Source organism: Polypterus senegalus, chromosome 2, assembly GCF_016835505.1.
Source record: "Polypterus senegalus isolate Bchr_013 chromosome 2, ASM1683550v1, whole genome shotgun sequence".
In the NCBI taxonomy this organism is placed as follows: domain Eukaryota; kingdom Metazoa; phylum Chordata; class Cladistia; order Polypteriformes; family Polypteridae; genus Polypterus; species Polypterus senegalus.
In genome coordinates this window covers 57440074-57464413 of record NC_053155.1, presented here as the reverse complement: position 1 = coordinate 57464413, position 24340 = coordinate 57440074, and the positions used below count along the sequence as shown (strand labels likewise).

Genomic DNA, 24340 nt, shown 5'->3' with positions numbered 1-24340 from the left:
CGATATCTTCTTCTTCTTTCTTACTATATAAAAGCGGTCGGGATTGTCCTTCTGTCCCGTGAGTGGAAAGCGTAGCGGTATTCCGCTTATCACAGACTTACTACTTGCAGCTTGCGGTATGAAGCGACATGATGTGAGCAGAGTTCTGGTGCTCCCATCGTTCCCTTGCTTTTGTGCGCGATGTGCTGGAAAAATAGACAAAATTATGTCTCTGGAAATAATTAATGTTGATGGAGTACAAATCTCTAACTGTGTAGTAAATATCAGGGGGGTTCAAAAGGGCGACCTCAATATAGAAAAAAAGTTTAAATTTCATCACAAAAATAACAGAAACTACGAGTATTAAAGTAATACCACTCAAATGCAATATAACCAAATTAATGAGTTTGTATAAAATATCAAATTGATCTACATATTGAATTGCCTTAAGAAGTGGTCAACTTAAAAGTCGGTCGCCTTAAAAGGCGGGTGAGCCTAGTGTATTGATAATCCCCCAGGGCATTGTACATGTGTGTTCAAAGTTCATAATCAAGTGCAAGTTCTTCTGTTTTTTTCTTAAGTGGAGACCGTACTGTTGTTAATCTATCCTTTTGTATCATTTGATTTTAGGACCATAGGTCCACAAGTTTCACTAGTATGGAAGTATTATAACTAACAACAACAAACTTTTTCAAATACAATGATTACAAAAAGGAAAAAAAAAAGATTCTAGCTTGGCTAATCCTAATAGAGCAGTCACAGTGAGGCATTATAAAGGCATACTGCTAAAAGTATGAATTGGTCCAAGTCGACACTTCTGTTGAATAAACATACTCAGTGCTCTTGTGTCAGAGAGAGGATGTTTGGCATTGTTGGTAACGACCATCAGTTTCACCTTCATTCTCTCCTTTACTAATCCTTCCAGTGCATCGAGAGTGTGTTCCATAACTGATTGTCTTCATAATTATATTGTTGATTCAATGGGCCTCTCCATGAAGATGTTATCAGCCCAGCAAATTACAACATAGCCAAAAATAAAATCACACTGGCTATTATAGAGCTATAGAACATGTGAAGAATGTCATTTCCCACATTAAAGGATGCAGTTTCCAAAGAAAAAAAGAGTCTGCTCTGCCCTTTCTTATGTACCTCCCCTGAGTTACTGGATCTGTCCAGTTTCTCATTGATGTGGACCCCCAAGTACTTATAGCAGTGTATCACATCTGCATCCACTCCCGGAAAAGTGAGCTAGCACAGGGGCTTTTTGGAGTGTAAAAAGTTAAAACTGAGTTCCTTGGTTTTGCTGATGCAGAGCTGCAGAAAGTTCTCTTTGTACCAAGAGTGAGTCTCTTTACTCATATTACACATGAAACATCTAGAGCAGTAGTTCCCAGACATGATTCTGGGGACCTGCTCAGGCTGCATGCTTTAGCTCCAATTAAGCCTGTCAAATATTGTTTTAAAATGAACTACAACAGTAATCAATCCTAATTCTTTGTTTCTGTCTTCCATGCAATTAAAAATAATAATAATATTACTTTATTTCAGCAAAGTACTGAGTATTGCAGTCTCAACCCCAGGGATGTGAATTTAATTTCTGTCCCAGTCATTCTGTGAAGTTACATCTATTAAGTGGGTTCTGTGGAATCCTTCCAATATCTTGATTATGTACGTGTTGGATTATTTAGAAATTCTCATCGTGTATGTTATGAGTAAGAGTGCATGAGTGTGTTGCGCTGGGGTCTTCTTCAAGCCTGTGCCTGAACTGGCAAATATAATATAGTGACTGGGTTGTACTGTTGAGTCACCCTTTAGTGTGGATAGGTTTAACTGTTTACAGACACTGTTCTACTCAATTCATTTTGCTTTTGCTAAGTTCAGCTTAATTTTCTTCAATTCAATTCATTGTCATAATACTTCACAGTATAACTTCTGTCTCATTTCATTGATTAGTCAATCCGCCCGGTCCTTGGTGATTATCTGGAATATGAGGCACTTTAGGTTGCTAGTTTTTAATGGTAAACGTTACTTATTTATTTTATTTTAACTTAAACTAACATTATTTTTTCAAAAGCAGGTTAGCGGTTCTTATTGAAGGTGGCGGTGTAGTGAAAAATTCAGATCCCACTGTATGCGTTGACGCTTATTTACCCCTGCCTGGAATACACAAAAGGGGCTTCTGCTTTTCTCACTGAAAGGAGGCGTCGCATTTTTTCTTTGGTTGCGATCATGTAAGCCCACTATTAGTCACTTCCTTCACTAACATATATTACCTAACAAATACAATAAAAGCAATACAAAACAGATTTATATCCGAATATTCTCTGAGCGGCTAGGGGTTAAGAACAAGATCCTCAACCGTAAACAAGCCTGCGCGTCGCGCAACGGGTTTATTAATACTGTTTAGTACATCAGTATAAAAATATGAGATGCGTCGTTTTTCACCTTTTTTTTGCAACTGGAAAAACGGAAAACACCTCAACAGTCAAATGCACCTTGCAGAATCAGAGGGAGTTTACGTCGCCTCATTTAAATTAGTCGTTAGTCCTATTGGTTAACAGTACCCAACGAACCCGCCCCTTCTTTGTATTTGAACCAATCGGTCCCCACCATTTAACTATTTCGCCTCCCTCGAAAAGGGCTCTGCATTTAGAGAAGAAAGGGATTTTTGGGGGGAGAACAACGATCTACACAAAAGGAAAAAGAGACAAAAAGAGGATAGGCGTTTTTCCCATTTTGCTTTCTTGAGCACCTTTGAAGAAATTGGTTTAACACGTAGCTACGAAGCTTGGGAGGAGCTCAGGTAGCGGATCTTCGTTTTCAGTGTCTGGCAATTTCAAATTTTAAAACTGATAGTGTAAATATGTATTAGTGATTCAGAAATTTAAACGAAACGTTGAACTCGTTAATTTTACACTCGTCATTGGCGTATGTTTTGAACATCATCCTAATGTTTTCAGCAAATACGTCCTTTGAATTAGTTTCTGTGAGCTGTGAAGCATCTGGACACTGTCTTTATTTTTTCATATGTGATGTAAAGCTCCTGGAGACATCCGTTTACTTCAAAAAGAGCCAATAACTCATTCGTAAAAAACACCGTGATTGGATATATGATCATCCTGTTTGTATCATGAAGTTTTGAAGGAAGAAAATCGTGGAGATGATCGTCTAGGGCAATTTCGGTTCGAGATCTGCAAACAGAATCAAGTGGAGAGTGGCCTGAAGTTTTTAAAATCACGATTCCTCACGTAGTCTTTATTATTATTTTTTTATTTTGAGAGGTGACAAGGTATGAGCAAGCTGCTTCGGCAGTTCTGCGGGGATTGGCTAATTGACTCACATCGTGAATGTAAGGAGGTGGAAAGCTACAGAGGAAGAAAGACTTTTTGTCTATGACTTAAACAGCGCCTTGTGTTCCATGGTTAGCGCACTGGCGGCTCCGGCTGTCTGACATCTCAAGCGGTGGCCAAAAACGCCTAACCCTCTCCCCTAGAGATCAGCACGTGAGATTTCGGGAAAGGCGACGAGACCTCACTTATCATCCGATTAGCCTCAGCTGAAGCATCAGCGGGATAGGAGTTTACACGGAAACGAGTGAGTGGTTTTACAAGCAGATCCGATTCTTAAGAGCTGAATACGAAGGATAACTAAATGGGAAAAGTTTGCTATTTTTTTCCAGAGATCTACCCCTACTGATCGCTAGATGTAAGCAATTCCCGGGTGCTACTTGTGATCAGACGGGCATCACTAGAACAGGATCGGCAGAAATGCTTGGAGATCTCTGAGGCTGGCTTCTTTTTTGGTTCGATTTCATAGTTTTTATTTCAAAAAGGAGCACAAGTTCAAGAAGGGTGATTAACATCTATATAGTTTTGACATCGCTTTTGAGTGGTTGAACGCTGCTCGGGATTCGCCAGTAACAACTGATCGCTTTTGTGCGAAACAAGGGCGCAAATAGAGGAGCGTATTTTGTCCTCCGCTACCAAGAAACATCATCGGAGAAAAATGAGCGTCTCACTATTGACCCTGGCTCTGCTTTTACTTGGTAAGTTTTATTTCCTTCCAGCGTCTTCATGGTTTATTTTCAGTTACATTGACAAAAAATCGGCCTCATACAATCGGCGAAGGTTTAGAGATACTCGGCGTCCACCTGCATGACAGCAGGCAATGACGATATTCACCTAGAGTTCCGTATCTTGTGACAAATGGTGCGCTCTTTATTTTTATTTTATTATGGTGAATGCAAACTGATGTAACCAAAGGAAAGATAGTAGTATTGTTCTTTACAAGTAGTACATTTTTCAAAGAAAAAGGGCAGGGCAGGGCTGACCACACCCTTCACTGGTGCTCTCCACACGGTGCCTTCTAATCGGACTGCCTGCTTAGCGACAGTAGATGAACGGCCAGCGGTTTTCCCGACGCGGTGTGTGCGGACAGTAAACAACAATTGATCGACAAATAATATGATATTAGCCGGCAATGCTGCTTGGAGGGAGAAAAATGAAAGAGAGAGCCGGAATTACATAACCACCTACCGTTATTGGGATTGCTGGATTGCATCTGTACGATTTCGAAACTAAATAGAATCATTTTTTTTAATATTGGCGCCTGCTTTGTTCAGAATAATCCAAAACCGTACCAACGTATTTTATCGGATGTCCCATAAAGGTGTGCTGATCACTTTACTAAAAAGTTTCGAGGGCAAATCATTTAACATAGCGAGGCGTCTTTATTTTATAGAGCATCTTCCAGTGGGTTAACAGGTATATAAACGGAGGCAGATGGTAGAAGTTGTTGTAAATGGAGAAGACTGCGGCTCAATCTTACTGTGCACAGGAACTTGCACGGCAAGGTGCTTTTTGTTTTGTTTTTATAACCGAGGACCGCATAAATTCAGCAAACTTATGTTTTTTTTTTAAATCCTGTCATTGTGAGAAAGGGACGGGGGGATTCATTTATGATCGGATTATCTTGACCCCAGTCTAAGGCTGCAGAGGTGATCAAGACTATTTAGAGATGTTGTTCCTTAAAGTAAAGACAGGTATGAAAGTGTATTGCCACTGAGAATGACTTATTTTTTTCATTTAAAAGAACGAATACACTTTATAGAAACAGATGAAAAGGGGTTCTCCATTTTCTGTTCCAGTGTGACATTCCAGATCATTTCATGTAGTGTCTTTCAAAAAAGAGCACTGTCAAATTTATATATAAAAAAGTTAAGGCTTTTATAGTCTGTGACCTTGTGATATACTTGAAGCTTTTGAAGACTGAGGTATTGGAAAAACCAAGACTTGAAGCAGAGTAACAATGAAATGAGAAACTGAGTCTGGAAATGTCTAGACATTAAGCAGGAGTATAAAACATTTGACTGAATGCATGTGATCGACCGAAAGAAAAGAATAACGGAGCACAGAGTGAAGGTGGGGCGTGCGAGGAGTTCATGTTAAACAGAAAAATAAAACGGTGGAATAGTGGCGACCAGGAAAGCTGGGTTCAAATCCCAGTCATTGCACTGTTCGTGCTGTTTTTATTTATTTTACATTAGCTGCTCGTGTAATTTTTTCAGAGATGTAAGCATTAGGTTGATTGGTGACTATAAACCAGCCTGGCATGAGTGTCGGTCTCTGCCTGATGTGTTTGTCCTCCTGTGATGACCTGGCACCCTGATGAGTGCAAAGTCCTGCCTTGTGCCCAGAGCTGACAAAGTAGGCTTCATCTCCCAAAGTCCCCAAATTGGATTAAGAGCATTCAGTCAATAAAGAGATGAATTTAAAATAAATACAGTTGTCCCTCTATTATTCAGTTAGAGCTAAAGGGAAATATGGGACTAGCACATTAGCAATGAGAAAAGAGGAATATTTAGAAATGACTTTTCTTCAAAAAAATGTGTCGAAGTACTTTAGGAACTTGATTTAAAGATACTATATTAATATTTTAGAGCATCATGAAAGATGAGATCTGTTTGGCCTCAAATCCTAGCCTCCTTTAGGAGACTATGCATTATTTTTAATAAATGCAACCTAAGCAAAGAAAAAAAGATCAATAAGAATGGGTCATCCTCAAATTGTAATCTGATCACTTTATGTAATTGAATAGTAAATTGAAAATACTTGGGCTCTAGTGTAATAGAATTCCTTGCCGATAACTTTGAGCTCCCAAAGAAACATTCATTGCAAAGGTGGAATTAATTTTAAGAATTTTCATTTATTTAGAAAGCTCTCTTATCCAGACACCTTTTAAAAGTCATAGGTGCTTGTATAGAAAAGCGTACACAAGTCCTTAAACAAGTGGTTGATGGCAAACCTTAACCAAGGCTTTCAGGTATATAGATGAGTTGGGGGTGGCTGTCCTGGCCATGTAAAGCTCTGTCACTGTGTTAGTCAGAAAAAGCATATATGATTGAATTTTTCAGTTTAAAAAACAAAAGTGTACACCAGGCTGTCCATGTCAGGATCCCCATTCTCTCTCATAGAGGTTTTAAACGGCTATGGGTTTTCATTCGATTTAATGTCTTCTTTGAACCTTTGCACTTCAAATGCATTCAGTGGCTCAGGACAATCACTGGATGGATGGAGCGTTGTCGCTTGAATATGGTGGTGTTTTAACTCTGATTTTGAATGTTGTACCAGTTAGTCTTGCCAGTAGTAGCCCACAGTTTATTTTATTTATTGAGACATTAACTGACAAAGCGTCGTTTTAAGAAGTGGCTCACAATATACTCTGTATATGCTTGTGTGTGTATATAAATAATATATGTATGTGGTATGGTGGTATTTTTTTAATGATTTTTATGATTGGTGCTGCATGAGCAGCCTTCACCTGTCAGGTTAGACAGGTTGCCTGAAGGTGAAATGGAAGGATTTGTTTTATTGTTATCTTGTAATTGCTGGTGTAAAACATCATAAAGGGTCACTTGGGATACTGGAGTAGTCCATTAAGATGTACATGCTTCAGTATGTCAGGATGCAGAAGTGACAACCCTGTGTAGATGTGGGGACTTGTTAGTGGCCTGGAGGATAAGGATTTGGACTACAAGCCAGAAAGTGTCTGACTCTGGCATTAATTTGCTCGGTCACCCCCAGGGCAGTCCCTTAACTTGCTTGTGTTTCAGTTTTAAAACTATTTGAAAACACTTTTGAGCTTGTAAGCTGCCTTCAGATTATGATTAGTGAAGAGAGTGGGCTTCTGTACAGTAATTTACTTTTTTAGTTTGCTTTAAAACAGCTCTGTACATCTGCTTTCATGTCGTTGAGATGATTTTAATTTTTTGTTTTGTTGTTGTTCTTTAGTTTGTAATCTATTCATATAACAATCTCATTCAGTTTACTATTATGAATGTCTTGAGCCTATCCCAGCAGCACTGGGGGGTGCACAATAGAAATGGGAGCTGACCCTGGACGCTACACCAGCTTTGTTTTCAGGGCCATTGTTGGTTAAGTTGGCAGGATTCAAACTCCAGGTGCTGGATCTGTGGATCTGCAGCAGTTTTATCAGCTGTGCCATTACTGCTCTCTATTCATAGAATGTTTTTTTATTTTCTTTTTTTGACAGTGGCAGAAAAGCTGCTGTGCCTGTTAGATTTTGGAGTGTGGTATTTATGGACATTTGTCCCTTTTGCCAATTGCTAAAATCCAGGAAGTGTAATTTTCTGAGTTACTACTGCCAATGACTTGTGCACTAAGCTGCCAGTTTTAGGTATACCTACCTAGCTGTGTGCTGTGCCTCCTTTAGCCTTGAGCATAACATGAATTCATCTGAGCAGGCATCAGTTGTTGGACATGTTGTTATTCAGAAATCTCGCGGTAATAATTATGTGGTTGGATGGCTACACAGTCTTGCTGCATACAGACCTTTCCACCTCATCTCAGGATGCTGGATAGAGTTGAGATCCAGAGACTGTAAGCAGATGAAGGAATGAAAACCTGATGTCATGTTTCCAGAGGCATATAGGACGATACATGCCTTTTAACATCATGCTAGTAGTGTCCGTCTAAATTAAGTGTGGATAAAATGTAGGTGTGAAGGCATCAGTTGAGTCCGTAGTGACTGTCAGATGTTCCTTGTCATTTTTTCAATTGTTTTCAAGTACTTTTAATATATTCCAGTAAAACAATGCTTGCACAATCACAATACCACCACCAAACTGAATGGTTGATGCCAAAGAGGAAGACTCCATGGGCTCACGTTGCTTCTACCAAATTCTGATCCTCCCATCAGCATGACGCAAAAGAAATCGGGATTTGCCCGGCCAAGCAACTTTTCTCCAGTTTTGCTGCTTCTGTGGGAGATGGTGCTTGCTTTTATTTTATTATTTATTTTTTTTCCCTGTTTATCGCCGGCAAAGTTGATACCCATCATGGTGTTTGATTACTGTAGTGCATTTGAGGCCACATCCAATACACAACAATACCGAATTTAGATGCAATTTTACTTGGATGTTGCTCGTCCGATTCTTGTACAATTCTTGCTTTTTTCTTTTGACCCCCGATTGCCTGTTGCTTTTTGTTTTTGCACCATTTTCAGTCAAACCATTGAAGCAGTTGTGTGTGAAAGCCCATGACAACATCATTTGGGAGAGGCTAAAACTGACTCGGGGAATACTTGTGTCACATTCAGAGTTGCTAAGGGTTCCAGATCTCAGTTGAACAGTCGCTGATGCTAGAAATGCATGTCAGCCTGATCTATACCACACACCTCCATGGCATGACGTGTTGGAATGTGGAATTTGTGTGACCGTGGGGGTGGTGTACCTAATAACTGACAACTTCATGTACAGTATCTTCAATGCCTTCACATATATTTTATAATTATTATGCTTCCCCTTAACCTTTTTACCATGCTTTGAGTGTGCTGTGAATAGTAATGCTTGCTTTTGTTGCTTTTTAAATCCCATTCAACCAGAGCTCCAGTAAAATGTGTGAGTGACATTTTTTTGTTTTTAATTAATTTTCTCTTGTCTATTAACGTAAGTTTTGAGAGGACTATGAATCATCAATGTGGGTTGCAAGTTCTTGAGTTTCCCATTGTATTTTCAGCCTTTAAATAGCAGCTGCACTGAACAAATGTACAGCAGCTTCTCTTAGCCGCTTTGATTTATGGGGCTCAGCTTCTGTGACACAGGCTTGCCAGGTGATGAGCGTGAGACATTTGGTCAAAAGGTTAAAATGTTTTAATTTCTATGTATGCTCCTGTCAATTTTGGGTAGAAAAATTACCTGACACCTCAAACATCAATGAATCCTGTAACATTAGGTATACTATTCACACCTGTTTTGTTTTATATATATATAAAAAAAAAAAACTAATCCAAAAAAGCTTCTGCACAGAACAGGCTTTAATTTCATTTAATTAACGTTGATGTTGGCAGCGTGATGGTACGTGGGATGCTTTGTCACTTCTCCCTGCATGTCTTGATTGTGGTGGGGGTGGCTCTTGTATACAGTGATTTGGCTTTTCCTCCTGCTGCCCATTGGCTTGCTCTTGTTTTAATTGGTGCTGATCAATTATTTACATTGTTTGTTTAGCTGACATTTCAATCCACAGTGACTTGTAAAACACAAATGCATGAAGACAAATCTGAGCATAAGTGTGGCATTGAAATATTTACAGGAGGGCAAAGCAGCTAGCAACATCTCAACTAGCCATCTATTCATTTTCTGAGTCTGCAGGGACTTGGTGAGCACTGAGCATATGGACGGACATTCCACACAAAGTAGGAACCAGCCTTAAATGAGATGCATTTGGACAGTCCCGATGCATACCGACATGACCAGCTCCTTTATCTACCCATCAATCCATCCAGACCATAATCTGATTCCATTTTAGATGTACAGAACTGTAACCTTTCCCAGCAGTTTGAGGTACTGGGCAAGAATCATTCCTTTAATGTGATATCAGTCCATTACTGGGACACTCTTGCCCACAGGCCTACATTTCATCCCACTAGTCCAGTTTATCTATCCTTATCCACATACAGTTTTTGGGTTGTAAGGGATGAAAGCCTATCCTGTGAATGTCCAACAGAAGATGAGAAACAAACCTAGAAGGAATGTCAGTCCATCAGGGGGCAGTCTTGCATGTAGACAGCCACTCACTTTGGTCCAGTTGATTCACTTTACTAATTTTATAACCAACCTCAATTCAATTTTAGGTTTGTTGTCAGATGAAGCCTGTCTCCAGGAGCACCAACAGGAACCAACTTTGCTCTAGGCTGCAGTGGTAGATGGTTAACATCACGCCGTAGTCACATACCCTTTATTCATGTAAAGTCCAGATTACCCAAGGTTGTGGTGTGTTTTTAATTAACAATGAAGCCGAGTATCCTGCATTACTAATGCGCTAACAATGGCAACATTCACTTTGGGGTGAAGGAAGGAGGGTTGTGAAGAATACATGCTGAACACTACAAAATCAAAAAACCGATAGGCGTCACATCACTAGCACCACCTGGGTGGACTAAATTTCCAAAAATTTCATTGGATAGCATTCTTGAGACTCCTGATTGGTCAGTTAATTCCCTTAGCCTCAGTTACAGTACATGGGGTAGGGATACTGTCCAGATGGTGACTTTAGGATTGAAATAATGAACAGGATTGGCATTGAAGATAGATACTATTTCAAAGCCAAACTGAACTGCATTTTGGACTCCTTCCAGTTTTAAAAGAAGCTGTTTGTTGGCATTGCTTCATAAAGGCAGCCGATTTATTCTCAAACTAGCCTACCTACCATGTCCTCTGACACTGTTAGTACTGTATTACTGTTGGGAAACAATTGTGTGGACAAAGGGAGAACATACAGACTCCACAAAGAACTGTACTTCAGTCTCTGCCTCTATTTGACAGCAGCTCAAACCACTTTGCCACCACACAGCCCCACCATGCAAAAAATGCATTCAATTAACAAATTCTGAAAAATATATGAAAGAAACTGCCTAATTTTAACCAGATAGGGCTGCTAAGACTTCAATCTTCATCCTGTCTTCGAATATTAAAAAGGATGTGGCAGTTCTAATCCTAATGGCATAGCAGCTCAATAGGTTGAAGACAGAATGTCTTATCAAAAGTGCAAGCCATCCATACATTCCCTGCTAGTACATATGACAGAATGGTGGCCTGAGGGTACAGTGTCAGATCTATGGGTGGCCCATTAGTTCGAAAAGGTGTTTTTAACGACTTGTACTACAGGTGGCCTTTAGAGAGACATCAGGAGGGGTGTGTAATTTGTGAAGTTGACAAAGAGTTGTAAACCAGGTGGGTGTGGGTCTGTGAATGGAAAGTTTCCCATCGGGGTTATTTCGGGACTTGCATCTGTTGCTGCTTGTTGAATCTCCAGCATTCTGGCCCCTACAAGTCTAACAGGGTTAAAAGACTGATGAATACTATATATTACATGCCACAAAGTTCTAAGACCTACTTAATCTAGTTCAGGGAGGTGAGCTGTCAAGGCCAGTCTTGCCAGCACTGGACACAGGGCAGGAAAGCAATCTGGACTGCGCACCAGTTCATTATGTGCACCATCATGGAAAATATAAGGAGCTTAAGAAATTTAACAAACAAGAGGAGACCATTCAGTCCATCAAGCTCATTTGTTTAGCTAGTAGCTAAGCTGTCCCAATATGTCATCCAGATACTTCTTAAAGGTTGTCAAGGTTTCTGTTTCAGCTACACTTCACAGTAGTTTGCTCCAGATTCCTCCCATAACTCTTTGTGAAAAGACGTGCTTCCTGTCTTCAGTCCTAAATGCTCTTTATCTTAATTTCCACTGGTGCTCTTGAGCATGTGATACAAAATTAAACTGAAAGAATTGTGCTGAATCTGTTCTATGAAGGCCTGTAAATATTTTGAAGACCTGAATTAGACACCCCACACAGTCTTAATCCTCGGAGTCTGTCGGAGCAGGACATGTCCTTAAGTCCTGAAAGGCACTTGGTTGTTCTTCTCTGCATAGCTTCAAGTGCTACTATGTCTGTCTTGTAGTGTGGTGAGTAGAACTGCAAATTATACCAAAGATGTGGTTTCACTAGTGTGTTGAAGCCATGGGGCCTTTTTGGAGCTAATTAACTTGACATACATGTTTTTGGGGACATGTAAGGAAGACCGAGGAGCCCCTCATGTGCACACACACACACACACACACAAGCTCACACAGACAGAATGTACAAACTCCATAGGGACAGAAGCCATTTGAACCCAGTATATTGGATATATTGTACAGCATTGCTGCCCTGAATAAAATAATACAATAAGTTAATTTTTAGTCTTTATTTTTACATTGACCAATCTGTGTTTAACTTCGTTATTCCAAGGTCACAAAGGGCTTGTGAGAGACACCGGTCTGTGCAAGGAGGTGAATTTTCAGCAAGATCAGGCATATTACTTTCCTGTGAATGTAAATACTGTAACACATGTTTACCCTATTTTAATTTGCTTTTTAGTTGATTTGGTTGCATGGTTTACCAATTCAAGTTATTCAATTAGGCTTGAACTGCAGTTTGTCCACCTTGGCTTTTTGAATCTTGGTTAGTAGACAGACTGGCTGAATAATGAAATAACTGCATTTCAAAATGTTTTCTTCTGTTTTGTCATCTGTAAGAGAATAGAAAGACTAAGCATACAGTGGGATATTAGTGCCAATCAGAACGTCGTGCAAAGAAGACCATTTACACACTGACATATTTCTTTATTCTACTTGAAACAGACATTGACCTTGGATTTCAGGAGAGTCTGGCTGTTGTATCAATTATTCTTCCTATCTGAATCTCTGTGTATCTAACTGCCCCCAATATTTTCAAACAAAACCTCAATGTTTATCACTGCTATTGTTAAAAAAAATCAGGCCTTAAAATACTCTTTAATAACCAACTTATATGTAGCATTAGGTGTAAGGCAGGAATTGTGCACAGTGCAAGTCCAATGCTGGGCACTTTCATTCATATTCACTATAGGTGAAGTTTTAGATTGAATCAGTTGAAATGCAATAGATGACCTAAAGTGGTGAAAAGGCAAATAGTAAACTGACAGAGGTTTTAAATTTAAATTGGGGTGGGGGTGTCAACAAAATGTCAAAATATTACAAATGGGCTTTCTTTAGGGAACAACTAATAGGCTACAACCTACAGATGTTCTGCAGCAATTAAAATAAATTAAGCCTTGCAAATTGAAGTAAACCGTTTACACAGGTGTCCCAACTTCTGTTTGTATTTTAAAACCCCTCTTCTGTCTTAAAGCAGAGTTGGAACAAAACTGTGTTACTACACCCTCTGAAGTGCTACTATAATCCACTGTTGAAAGTTATAAATTCCAGTGATAATGACAAAAAAATGGCAATTAACAAATGAAATGAGACAACACATCATTACCCTTCGAAGTGTAGGTCTTTCATTTAGAGAAACTGCAACAACAAGCAAAGTGTCAGTAATTGTTAGTAAGTACAGTGGTGTCCTGCACAATCCAAAGGCAATTGGAAACGGAAATAAACTGATGGGGAGAGATCTGGCAGACCCAAAGTCACAACCCAATCAGAAGACAACTTTCTGAGGGTCACCAGCTTGTGTGATTGGCGCCTCACAGCACAACAGCTTAACAGTGGTTGACAGAAGCAAGTCTCAGTTTCTACTGTGAAGAGGAGACTTTGTGCTGCAGGTTTTACAGGGTGAGTGGCAGTAAGAAAGCCATTCCTTAAAGGACAGAATAGGGCCTTGAAATACTAGTTGTGGACTACTGCAGACTGAAAGAAAACCTTATGGACCAATGAATCAAAATTTGAAATGTTCGGTTCATCAGGCAGGGTGTTTTTACGCCATTGAGTTGGTGAAAGGATGGTTCCTCAGTGTGTGACACCAACTATCAAATGTGGAGGAGGACGTGTGATGGTCTGGGGTTCTTTTACTGGAGGCAGAGTTCATGACTTGTATAGAGTGACTAGCATTCTAAATTAAAATGGTTCCCACAGTTCGGCTGTTATATCGACTAAGGGTGGCTACTTTGATGAATCAAAAATTTGAATAAGATTTTGTATAATTAATGATTCATTTATTTATTTTTTTATTTACCATTGTTTATTAGTTCTATTCCTCTTTTAAGTCATTAAATTGTGCGTTCAGAAACGTTTGACCTGTAGTGTATCCAGGCTTGATCATACTGCTCCAGTTTGGAGTAACCTATAAACTTCACATGTATGTGATGTGGGAGAAAAAAAAAACAATAATTTTGTTTTTGAAATGGCTTAATACAAGTTTTAGGGTTACATAGTGATCCATTCTCCTGGATCTGTGATGGCACAGTACTAATTACAGCTCCACTGTACCATCCTAATACTTTAGTTTTGTTTCTCTTGCCTGGCATCTACTTGCAACATAACAAAACCTGTTGAGAACCTTTTTACTGTCCTTCAATAAATCTGAATGCTTTAATTTCTAGCCCAAGTTAAACATGCAGTTTGTTTTGTGTAGAGAATAAGGTATTCCTAATCTGTGAGTTAGCCAGCAAATAAAGGGCGCTGCAGCACTCTTGTTTATCGCAGCCTTTACTTTACCATTTAATTTCTGCACTTCCCACGGATGTTCCTGTTAGTCATGTCCTTGAGATCTGATAGCCTTAATACTGTCATTGTACTTCCTGTATCCACTTGACTAAGTGGCTTTTCCCATAGATTTTTCTCGTACGTTTAGACAAGTGTCACTCAAATCCATGTGTGAAAGTTGCAGATGTCTGTACAGGTTTTCAAGGTCTTTATTATTAATGGGAGATTATTTTGAAGAAGGCCCCTCAAAGAGAGGATGCCTGCTATGACCTTAGGGTTAATAAAATGGGAGTGCATGCAGTTTTGTCATTCATTCATTCATTTACTGATTTTCTGATTTATTACATTTATTATGGAACCAAAACGTCTGCAGTTAGTGAAAAAGACCTTGCCCAATTTCCGTCAACATGTTTTAAAATAAGCCTTGCTTGCTTCTAATATTTAATCAGGTTATGTCAAGAATATGATGAAGAAATGTACTAAACCAACACAAACCTGTGGAAAATATGTAAATTCCACACACAAATAAAATTAATTTGGTAAAGATTCAGTCATTTTTGAAGATTATTGTAAGGCACAACATTTGTTGTATATGAGAAAAAGGATGGGTTAATTGCGTGCTTATAATGCTTTGCGAGTACGACCTGTGACTTCTGATTTTACATTGATTTGTGTTAAGTATGTCTGTATAATCCACCCATCAGTTCTCTGTACCCACTTCAAGGACACTGTTGGAAAGATGTTAAGGGCAGATTTTGCACAAATTTTATAGTCTTTCTTCATGTAAAGAACCACAGACATGGAATACATTGTTATCAAGTAGTGTGGTAGAGAGTTGGACTTTAGGAATATTCAGATCTCTACTCGATTGTTGTTTTGGACAGTTTACTTGAATAGGATGGAAAAGCTGGCTGGGCTGAATGGCCTGTTGTCCTCACAATTCTACTAATGTTAATAATGATAGCTGTTGTGTAGGTGATGCAGCTTCCTAAAATGCAACACTGATTTTGTGTTTAGATATTTAACTTCTAAATGAAATTTAGGTTATGTTTTCTGAATAGTATGTATAGTAGTCTTTAGTAAAATGTGTAAAGTGGAGAAAAAGCTTGCAATAAAAATTAAATTAATCTCTGTTTAGGTTGGGTAAAGAACTTTCGTATCTGCTGAGTTTGTCCGACGTTCTTAATGGCGAGTTAATCTGGCATTTTGGATGTAGCATGACATTGCACGTTTACGTGCAGATTTTAGTAATAAAAATGTATTATTTATTTAGTACTTCTCAAACCACTGCATACTGATATTGCTCAGTTTTCTAACTGAAAATGCAGAGCGTGGAGCTAAATTATGAAAGTGCTCTTCATTTTTGGCTAAACTGAAAGTTTTTGTCAATCTTTATTAAGGGGGATTGGAGGGCCATTTATCCTATCAACAACAATAAATCTCCCCCTTAACCTCAAGTGTGTCCTTGCATAAGATAGCAGTTTGTACACCATGCTGAGAATTTACTTCTGTAGCAGCTTTTTTCATTTGCAGTCATAATTGCGAAATCCATCCATCCATTATCCAACCCGCTATATCCTAACTACAGGGTCCAAAACCGGGCGCAAGGCAGGATACAAACTTCGGGCAGGAGATTGTGAAATGCCTTACAAAAATCCTGGTGCCATTTCAGTCTAATAACCCTTCTTTTTTGCAGCTTCAGATTCTACAGTCCAGCTGAGCCCTGATATGTAAAGAGCCACCGAAGATGGATTTTTGGTTGTCACGGTTCTATAACGGCCATCCAGGATATGTGAACAATACATAAGGGAGACTCTCTAACTTGCTGATTTCCAGTATGGTCATCCATCTATTTTGTAATGACTTCTCATATTTATTTTTAGGTCTGCTATACACATTGAATAGGGAGTGTGTCCCTTTATCGCTCTTTGCTTCCTTTTAAATAACCTTGCATACTTCTCCACTTTTGTAATTTCCTTTTGTGATCTCTTGATTCCTCCCCTACATGAGATACAAAATTTTTACTGTGATAACCGCTCATTAATTATATCCACAGTTTGTGTGTTTTCCTTTATTTTTGTTTTTGTGATCATTATTTACTGATATATCAGAAAGATCTTCCATAAAGATTTCATCTGAACAGGACAAAAATTCCATTTAGGCAGTCGTTGTACAAACATTTATTCAGACTCTCTTACTTGCTTAAATTTGCTGAATTCTCACTCTTCTTTCTGTCCAGTTTGATAATTTCTTTCTCTCCTTTTGTTTTCTGAAACACTGCCGGGCGGGGGGGCGGGGAAGCATATGGGGCATAGTTGAAGACTATATTTAAATCTTTTTAACCTTCTGGGAGTGACTTGTTGAGGATTGGGACCACCATTAAAGAATCAAATATCAAAAATGTTGTTGTATTTGTGATCAGCAACCATGAATTAGCATAAAATGACACACATTTACATTGTTTCTCAATAAAAAACAAGTTGATGCTAATGCATAGGTAAACAGACCTTTTTTTTTTTTTAAACTTTTGTGAAAAGGAGTAACTTTAACTCTGTGTATCCCATTAAGGGGTCAGTTGATGTGGCACACACAACTGCAAGTTCTTCTGATCATTTTTTGCTGAAGACACCTATTGGTTTACTCTTTACTATAAGTGTGTCATTTCTTGCATAAAAGGTGGTTTAAAAATGGTCTAACAATGAGAGTTTTCTGGGTCTAGAAGGCCAAAAATAGGTTTGGACCCCCAAAAAGCTTTATGTCTTGAATAATAAAGTGAAGCTTTTGTTGTGTTTATACTTACACACTGCCATAACATACAGATGAAGTGTTTTATGACTGTGGGTCTCTAACTATCCATTTGAGTTATACATTTTGCCCTTTTTTTTTATTAAGATAAGGTGGTGGAGAGCCAATGGTACAAATGAAAGATCTAGCAGAAAAACCCCAAATACAAATAAATTGTGCCAAATCCATCTAAAATTAGAAAAAAAAATAACTAGCGGCCGATCCCATTTTACACAACACTGAAAACCTAGACATATTGCCAACGTTAGATTAAGTTGGAGACCAACAAAATAAGTGTAATGCATGAAGTAACATTCTCAAACTCCTTTTAATCTAGTTCAGTTTTGCAGGTGGCAGTGTGCCAGGTTTGGCAACCCTGAGTGAAAGGCAGGAAATGACTTTGGGTGGCTTCCAGTCCAAAACTAGACACACAAACACTAATAGAGAGGCTAATTTGAAATTGCTTGTTAACCTAGTGCATGTGTTCATGGATGTCCTAGGTAAAACCAGGAACTCTGAGGAAAATCCCATGCAGACATTGGGAGAATATTCAAACTCTTCATGGAAGCAGCGTCCAGATGGAAATTCTGCCGATGGAATAAGAAATACTCTGTGATCTTAATGATTTTTTTTTTTGTGTGTGTGTGAATTTCAACACTTTTTTTTTTTTTTTTTGAAGTAAATTGTGAAGCTTATTTTTCCTAACCATTTCATCTGATTGACTTTTCAACATTGCTGATCTTGTAGTTAGCCCATCTCAGATTACATGACTGAAACTTGCTAGACGTGTCACAGATTTAGTGACTGTCTTTCATCTTTTCAACACAGCCATACTTTTTATCACAGCCAAGAACGTGCTGCCTGCCATAGCCAGTGCAGCTGTAAAAATTAATATACAACTACAATGATTTCAGCTGTAATCTGTCTTTTTCACCACCTCTTTCTTTCATGGTACATGAGACATCAGTTCCCCTATGGTTTTCAAGGTCCAAAACACCTGCATTCATTATTCTTCATTACTGCAGTTAATGCTTTGTACATCTGGATGAGCATTCATTGGTTATAAGCTCTCATACACATCAAGCCTACCTCTACCTTTTTGATTTTTTTCTAGATGAGTCGTCAAGTATGCCATACTAAGTGACGGGATTTATGTGAGTGTACTGCCGACTACCACCAACTTACTGAGATTATGTAAATGAAGGGTATGACTGAAAATTGTTGAATAATGTAATATAGCCTTTAAAGTAATACTTCACAATTTTTTATACAATTTTTCCCCATTTTAATTATTCAGTGAAAGCCTAAGAAGGCTTTAAGGTTTGTTTACACACCTAGCATCTCTGTATGTCATCACTGTTGACCCATCAGTTGTGTTAAAAGGTTTTCCATGGATTGTCTTCAAAAACTACTATAAAATTGTTCAGTAAAACTTTTTCATTTAGTAACCCTTTTATGTTTTTTATTGACGCTCATTGGAGTTATTACTCAAATAGGCAATCTACTGTTGTTGACACAAACGACTCGCACTATGTCAGTTCAAATCTGCCACCTGACAGATGGAGAGCTTTTGGACTGAAGACGCATCAGTTTGGAACAAAACGTGATGTCAACTTTACAGTCTTCTGTGCCTCCATATGTTTTGCTTCCACAAAGTATTAAAAAGGCCAGTTAAATGGGTCAATCAAGGTTTTATAGAGCAATAATGAACTAGTACAATTCCTACTTTTACAAGCTTTGCCTTTTTACTACATGCATTTTTGTTGCGTATGGGATGTAATCGCTCGGATCTTCAGGTTTCTCCTATAGTAAATAAAACGGGTCAGCAGATCATATGTGTCGCTTGTAACCTTGCTAGGCTGAGTGATTGTCCTATAGGTATTTTCAATTAAAAGCCCACAAGCATAAAGGAAAAGAGCATACTTTTTGTACATTTTGTAACTCCATTAGTCAGTCTGTATTTCAGGAAGCTAGTGGACAGATCAAACAGATTTCACAGCATGAAATTTTCTTCAAAACTACAGTAGATGCGAAGCATGAGCATGAAGGCCACAGTTAGCTGTATTTTCGTTCTCTTTATCAGAGCTTTCAGATAACAAAGGAGTTTAATTGAATAACCTTTTCCATGGAGAGAAATTGTCTTTTAGTGGTTTATTAAAAATGACATCAACTTTTTTTTTTGGCCTGCTGCTTGACAGCCTAACAGATGGGCCACTGGGTAGTATTAACTGGTCTGCCTTATCACTTAAACATACAAATTCTTAACAGTTTATTTTGTGCCAGCCTTTTATTTTAGGGCAGAGTATTTCCCACCTATCATACGATGTTCAAAAATCATTTTATGGTTTTATCCTGTAGATCAGCATTTTAACTGTTAGGCATTTAAATAGTCTTTTCTGTTTCAAAGGTAATTCCTGAAATTGAAATTTTCACGCGTGGGAATAATTGACGCTGCAATGTGAAAAGGTAACCAAGAGGGTAAATGGGATTCTGCTGACCTCTAGGCGCTGGGGGGAAAAGGTGATATGGATTTGGTTATTAAGGAATTTGCAAAGTAAGGAAAGAAAATCCCAGTGGTGAACAGCAAGTTACTTTCTGGTTGTGTGGGCAGCTTAAATTTTCAGCAACGCTAGTGTATCCTAAAACACAGAGTTATAAGATCTCTGCGTGTAAGTTTAGACAGACTCGTAGCAGATTGTTGGGTTGCATGTTGGTCACATATGCAAGTAAGAATCTGATTGTACTCCATATGCGTAATGGATCACTTGAACTGCCCTTTTCGGTCTAGACTTGTTATTTTAAGTTAAAGGATTTTTTATTTAATATTTTATAAGGAAGATACTTTTTGAATTCCTTAAAACGAAAAGTCCTGGACATAAGTGCTCATCTAGAATGAACATCTGAACATATGACTCCTTAGTCAAGTTTCCAGACTCCTTTTTTTTACAGTCTATAGTGTTGTTCATCCTCTCGGGTCAGGTTTATTTGCTCATCAAAGTCAAAACTAAAGCAGTAGTCAGCTGTGCAAGCACGTAATTTGAAAAGACAACAGCTGTGGTTTTTCCTTGCTATGCTGCAAATGCTGGAGACAATTGAGTAACCCGATTCTTGTAATCTTGGCAAACTCAGTCTAAAAGTAAAGATTCATTGTTTTGTCTAGTGTCTCTGTTGTTGTGTGTGTTTGTGTGTGGTGCGAAGCATTGACACCAATGCAGATAAGGTTTTCTGCAGATCATTCTGACAGGCTGACTTGTTGGCTCTTCACATGCTTGTAAAGAAGCAGTAAATGTGACAGGCTTTTTTTTTGTCTTGTTTTAATGGCTTGCACAGGGCATGATGTGAATGAAGGTGTCATGATTTCCATTTCCAGTAGACTGTCTAGATAAAAGTCAGGACATACAGTAAGTATAAGCTCCATCTCAGCAGACCACTTGGCTATTAGCTAACCAAACAAACTTGATGTACTTAAAGCATTCTTGTTTGTAAAGACCTCTTACTTAAAGATAACTGACCTCTAAATTACCAAGTTTATTTTTCCACAATCTTAACAAACATTTTTTTCCTTTGAAAGTTGTGGTGTTAAATGAACTATTTATACAACAAATTTTAAAAACCTGTATCTTCCGCTGTTTATAGTGGTGGTTTATGGGGTACTGATGCCAAAGCTAACAAGCCTTAAATTTTCCAAATATGGCCACTGCGAAGTGGAAAACATTCCAGTTTCCAAAAGCATGCCCTCAGTGTTTCTAAGGTATGTTAATGGAAACAGAATGAAGTTTAAAATAACTCTTATTTCTCATACACTTTTGGCACTGTCTTTTGTATGCGTGCACGTCTCTCTTTATTGTAACTGGTAAGTTATCATGTAAGCAGCCAGCGTGTCAGAAACCATGATTCAAATAGATTAGAATATAACTAAGCAAAGCAGGCATCTGTAGCTATTTCAGCTAAAATTGTTTGAAAAGTAACATGCTCAGGATGTAGAAATGCAACATTTAGGGACTCCTCCTTACCATCAAATTCTCTACTGTAGTGTTAAGATGTAAACACCTCAATTATAGACTTACAAAATGTTGATAGATCTGTGCAAACTTCATACTGTCATTTGAAGCTTTTAGCTGTCCACTCTAAACAATGTGCTTCTGCAGCTAACAAGATTAATAAAATTACCTTTAGATAAGAATGTTGAAAAATGTCTCCTACAACTGTAATTAAAAATGGTTAGAAAACCGTCCACCTTGGCAACATAAAAAGAAGCCTTTTCTGGGAAAAGCATGCTCGGCCTCCACCTTCAGCAGTAGCCGTAGGTCCCACTGTATACAGCAAAGGCATTTGTCCTCGGTAGGCCAGTCGCCTTATTTTAGCTTCAGGTTGGACATTTTTGCTCCACCTATCTCTCTTTAGTTCCATCTTCTTTTTCTGACATCTTCATCTTTGTTGTAGAACCACACTGGTGTATTCTTATTCATACAAATTAAGTTTTTCAAAGAGGCTAAATGATTTCTCAACTTCATGGTTGGGCATAGTTGATGGTATAAAATTTTAATTTTCTAAATTTATAGTAAAAAGTTTAATAAAAATATATTATGTGTGAGGTTTTTAATGTCTTCCAAAGTAAGACTGCAACTGCAGTATTCATGAAATAGCTACCATGACCCAGGGGATGAAAAGATACCGTGTTGAAAGACCAGTAATAAAGTTGACAGTCTGACATCTTTAAAGTTGATGGAGTCTTGTCCTTGTGCTTCAGCTCCAATCTACTCGCTGACAGCTTCTTTAAACACCCCCTTTTAAAGACCTTTTTCTGGTAAGATTGCTTCTTTACATTTTGAAATGAAGTTTAGGCTTCCATTTCTCCAGATGTAAAAATGGTGTTAATTGTTTCTTCTAGGGATCGTTGGGTAATTAAAAGGAAAGTTACTAGTTGCACGTATATTTTTATGTTTGGATATATAATTATCCGGCCTTTCCTGTTTTGTGTTTTCTTTTATGCTTTTACTATGGGTGAGGTATAATCGTTTAGGTTTTATTGTGTATATACTGTAGCTGCTTTCACAGTAAGGGCTATAAAATACTACATCTTGTCAGGCTGCAGATTTTAGCTTTTCCTATGAAACTGTGCACTGCAGGACTGAATTTTGTTTAGACCAAAGTTAGAACTTGTGCCAAAATGCTGTGGTTACAGATAAAAAGAAACTTCAAAGACCATTTTTCATAATGTAGAAAGAGGTCTGTTTCATCCTTGAGTACTTTTTAAATCAGGATTTACTTGCCTCCTCCTCCTCCATTCAAGCTGCTCAAGACTGTTAAATAACGGTCTGCTCTGAGTCAGCACCTCGCCTTCAGAATGGTTTGTCACCATTAAGGATCCTGTTGAGAATGCTGGCTTCCTTGCTAGGTTGGCTGTTGTCTCTGATTTCAGCCCTTCTGTTGGTCTGAGTGAAAAGAAACTTTGTTTTTTTAATTAAAAAAAATATTTTTTTTTTCTTAAGTAGGTAGAAGGCAGCTTAGTAAATAGTCGGGATGGAAAGGGCAAAAATTTATAATATGTGTCTGTCTGTATGTCTGTCCACATTTCAGGAGAGAACTACTTAACAGATTTAGATCAGATTTTTTCTAGAATTTGCTTGAAAATTCCGGTTGATTTTTGTGACTTCTCTTAGCACGAATATTCCGGTTGATTTTTGTGACTTCTCTCACCGCGCTAAGAATCCTAGTTTGTTAGCAGGAGCAATATATTCGTGCTAATCCAAGACAGAGGCTTTGGGCTGAGGGGAATGGGAAGAGTGACGTTAGAAGTGGGGAGTCAGCCAGTCTACCTCTGTGTTTTGGAGCGTAACTTGTCTCCACTTAGCTAGTGATACCTTTTTGTTTATTGATTTCTAAAGTTTGTCCTGTTTCACTACTACACGGGCAGGGCCGCTGGAAAAGACTAGTATTTAATAAAAAAGTTAGACTGTTGCTATCCTTCTAAAACTTGGCTCTGACACTTGGATCACCTTTTGTAAATCTACGTAAAATGCGTACATTCCTAAAATGGATTGTTACATTGTACAACCAACTACTGCTAAACCTGCTTTAAACACGAACAACAATACCACAACCACCAGCACAAAAATCCACAGGTTGTTCTACCAACCATGGAAATATACAAGTTGGTCTGATGCAAAATAGAAATGATTGTTAATAAGGTGCAACAAAGCCTACCAAACATTTCCACACTGATATTGGTGCTCCAGGTAAGTGCACAAAGGGCTTTAAAAACATTAAAATGAGTCGCTTACCAATTGTCCTTTCTCAGCACTGGTGAGTCTTTTTGGTAATGGTTTATGAATGGGTTAATTTAGGTAGCTGAAAGATTGGCTAATGTTTTTCATAAAACTAGGGGGCTTCGCTCACTTTGCTCGCCAACCCCCATGTTTTGGTTTTCCGGATACACACTTTTAAGCTTTTTTTTTTCTTTGAATTGTTGCTATTTCATTAGTTTCACTTTTATTTCAGAACTTCTGTAAAAACAATATTTGGAATCTTTAAGTCCCATTATGCTGAATCTTTTAAATGTGGTCAGTGAGACATGTTTAATGACTTTGTACCATAATTCAGGGTAGGTTTCTCTGTTTGGAATTTCAGCACAGACAAACTGATCAACATCATCAGCAGTTAATAATTTTTTTTGCAAAGTAACCAATAAATGCATGTGAGGTAAACCCTATTTTTGAAATTCTCTGACTTAAACTTAGAGAAAAGTTAAGCTAAATGACACCTTTTATTGGTTAATTAAAAAGATTACAATATGCAAGCTTTCGAGGCAACTCGGGGCCCCTTCTTCAGGTAAGATGCAAGCCTCGAAAAGCTTGCATATTGTAATCTTTTTAGTTAGCCAATAAAAGGTGTCATTTCGCTTGGCTTTTCTCTACATTCATAATGGCTAACACGGTACAACACCCTAGTACTACTGACTTAAACTTCAAAGCCTTCCAATATTTACTGTACATACTTCTGGCATATCACCTATGTCCATATATTCAATCTCTATTCGCCTTTTCGTTATTTCTCAG

At 38.2% G+C, this 24340-nt stretch overlaps 1 protein-coding gene across 1 annotated transcript in view; it reads left to right on the top strand.

The window, feature by feature from the left end:
• Positions 1-2621: 2621 nt before the first annotated feature.
• The window catches only part of igsf3 (immunoglobulin superfamily, member 3), a 350930-nt gene continuing 329211 nt past the window's right edge, over positions 2622-24340 (top strand). Inside the window, exon 1 of the mRNA XM_039743746.1 lies at positions 2622-4024. Coding sequence (XP_039599680.1) covers positions 3985-4024 — 40 coding nt within the window. The 5' untranslated portion in view covers positions 2622-3984. The remainder of the gene's footprint in view (positions 4025-24340) is intronic.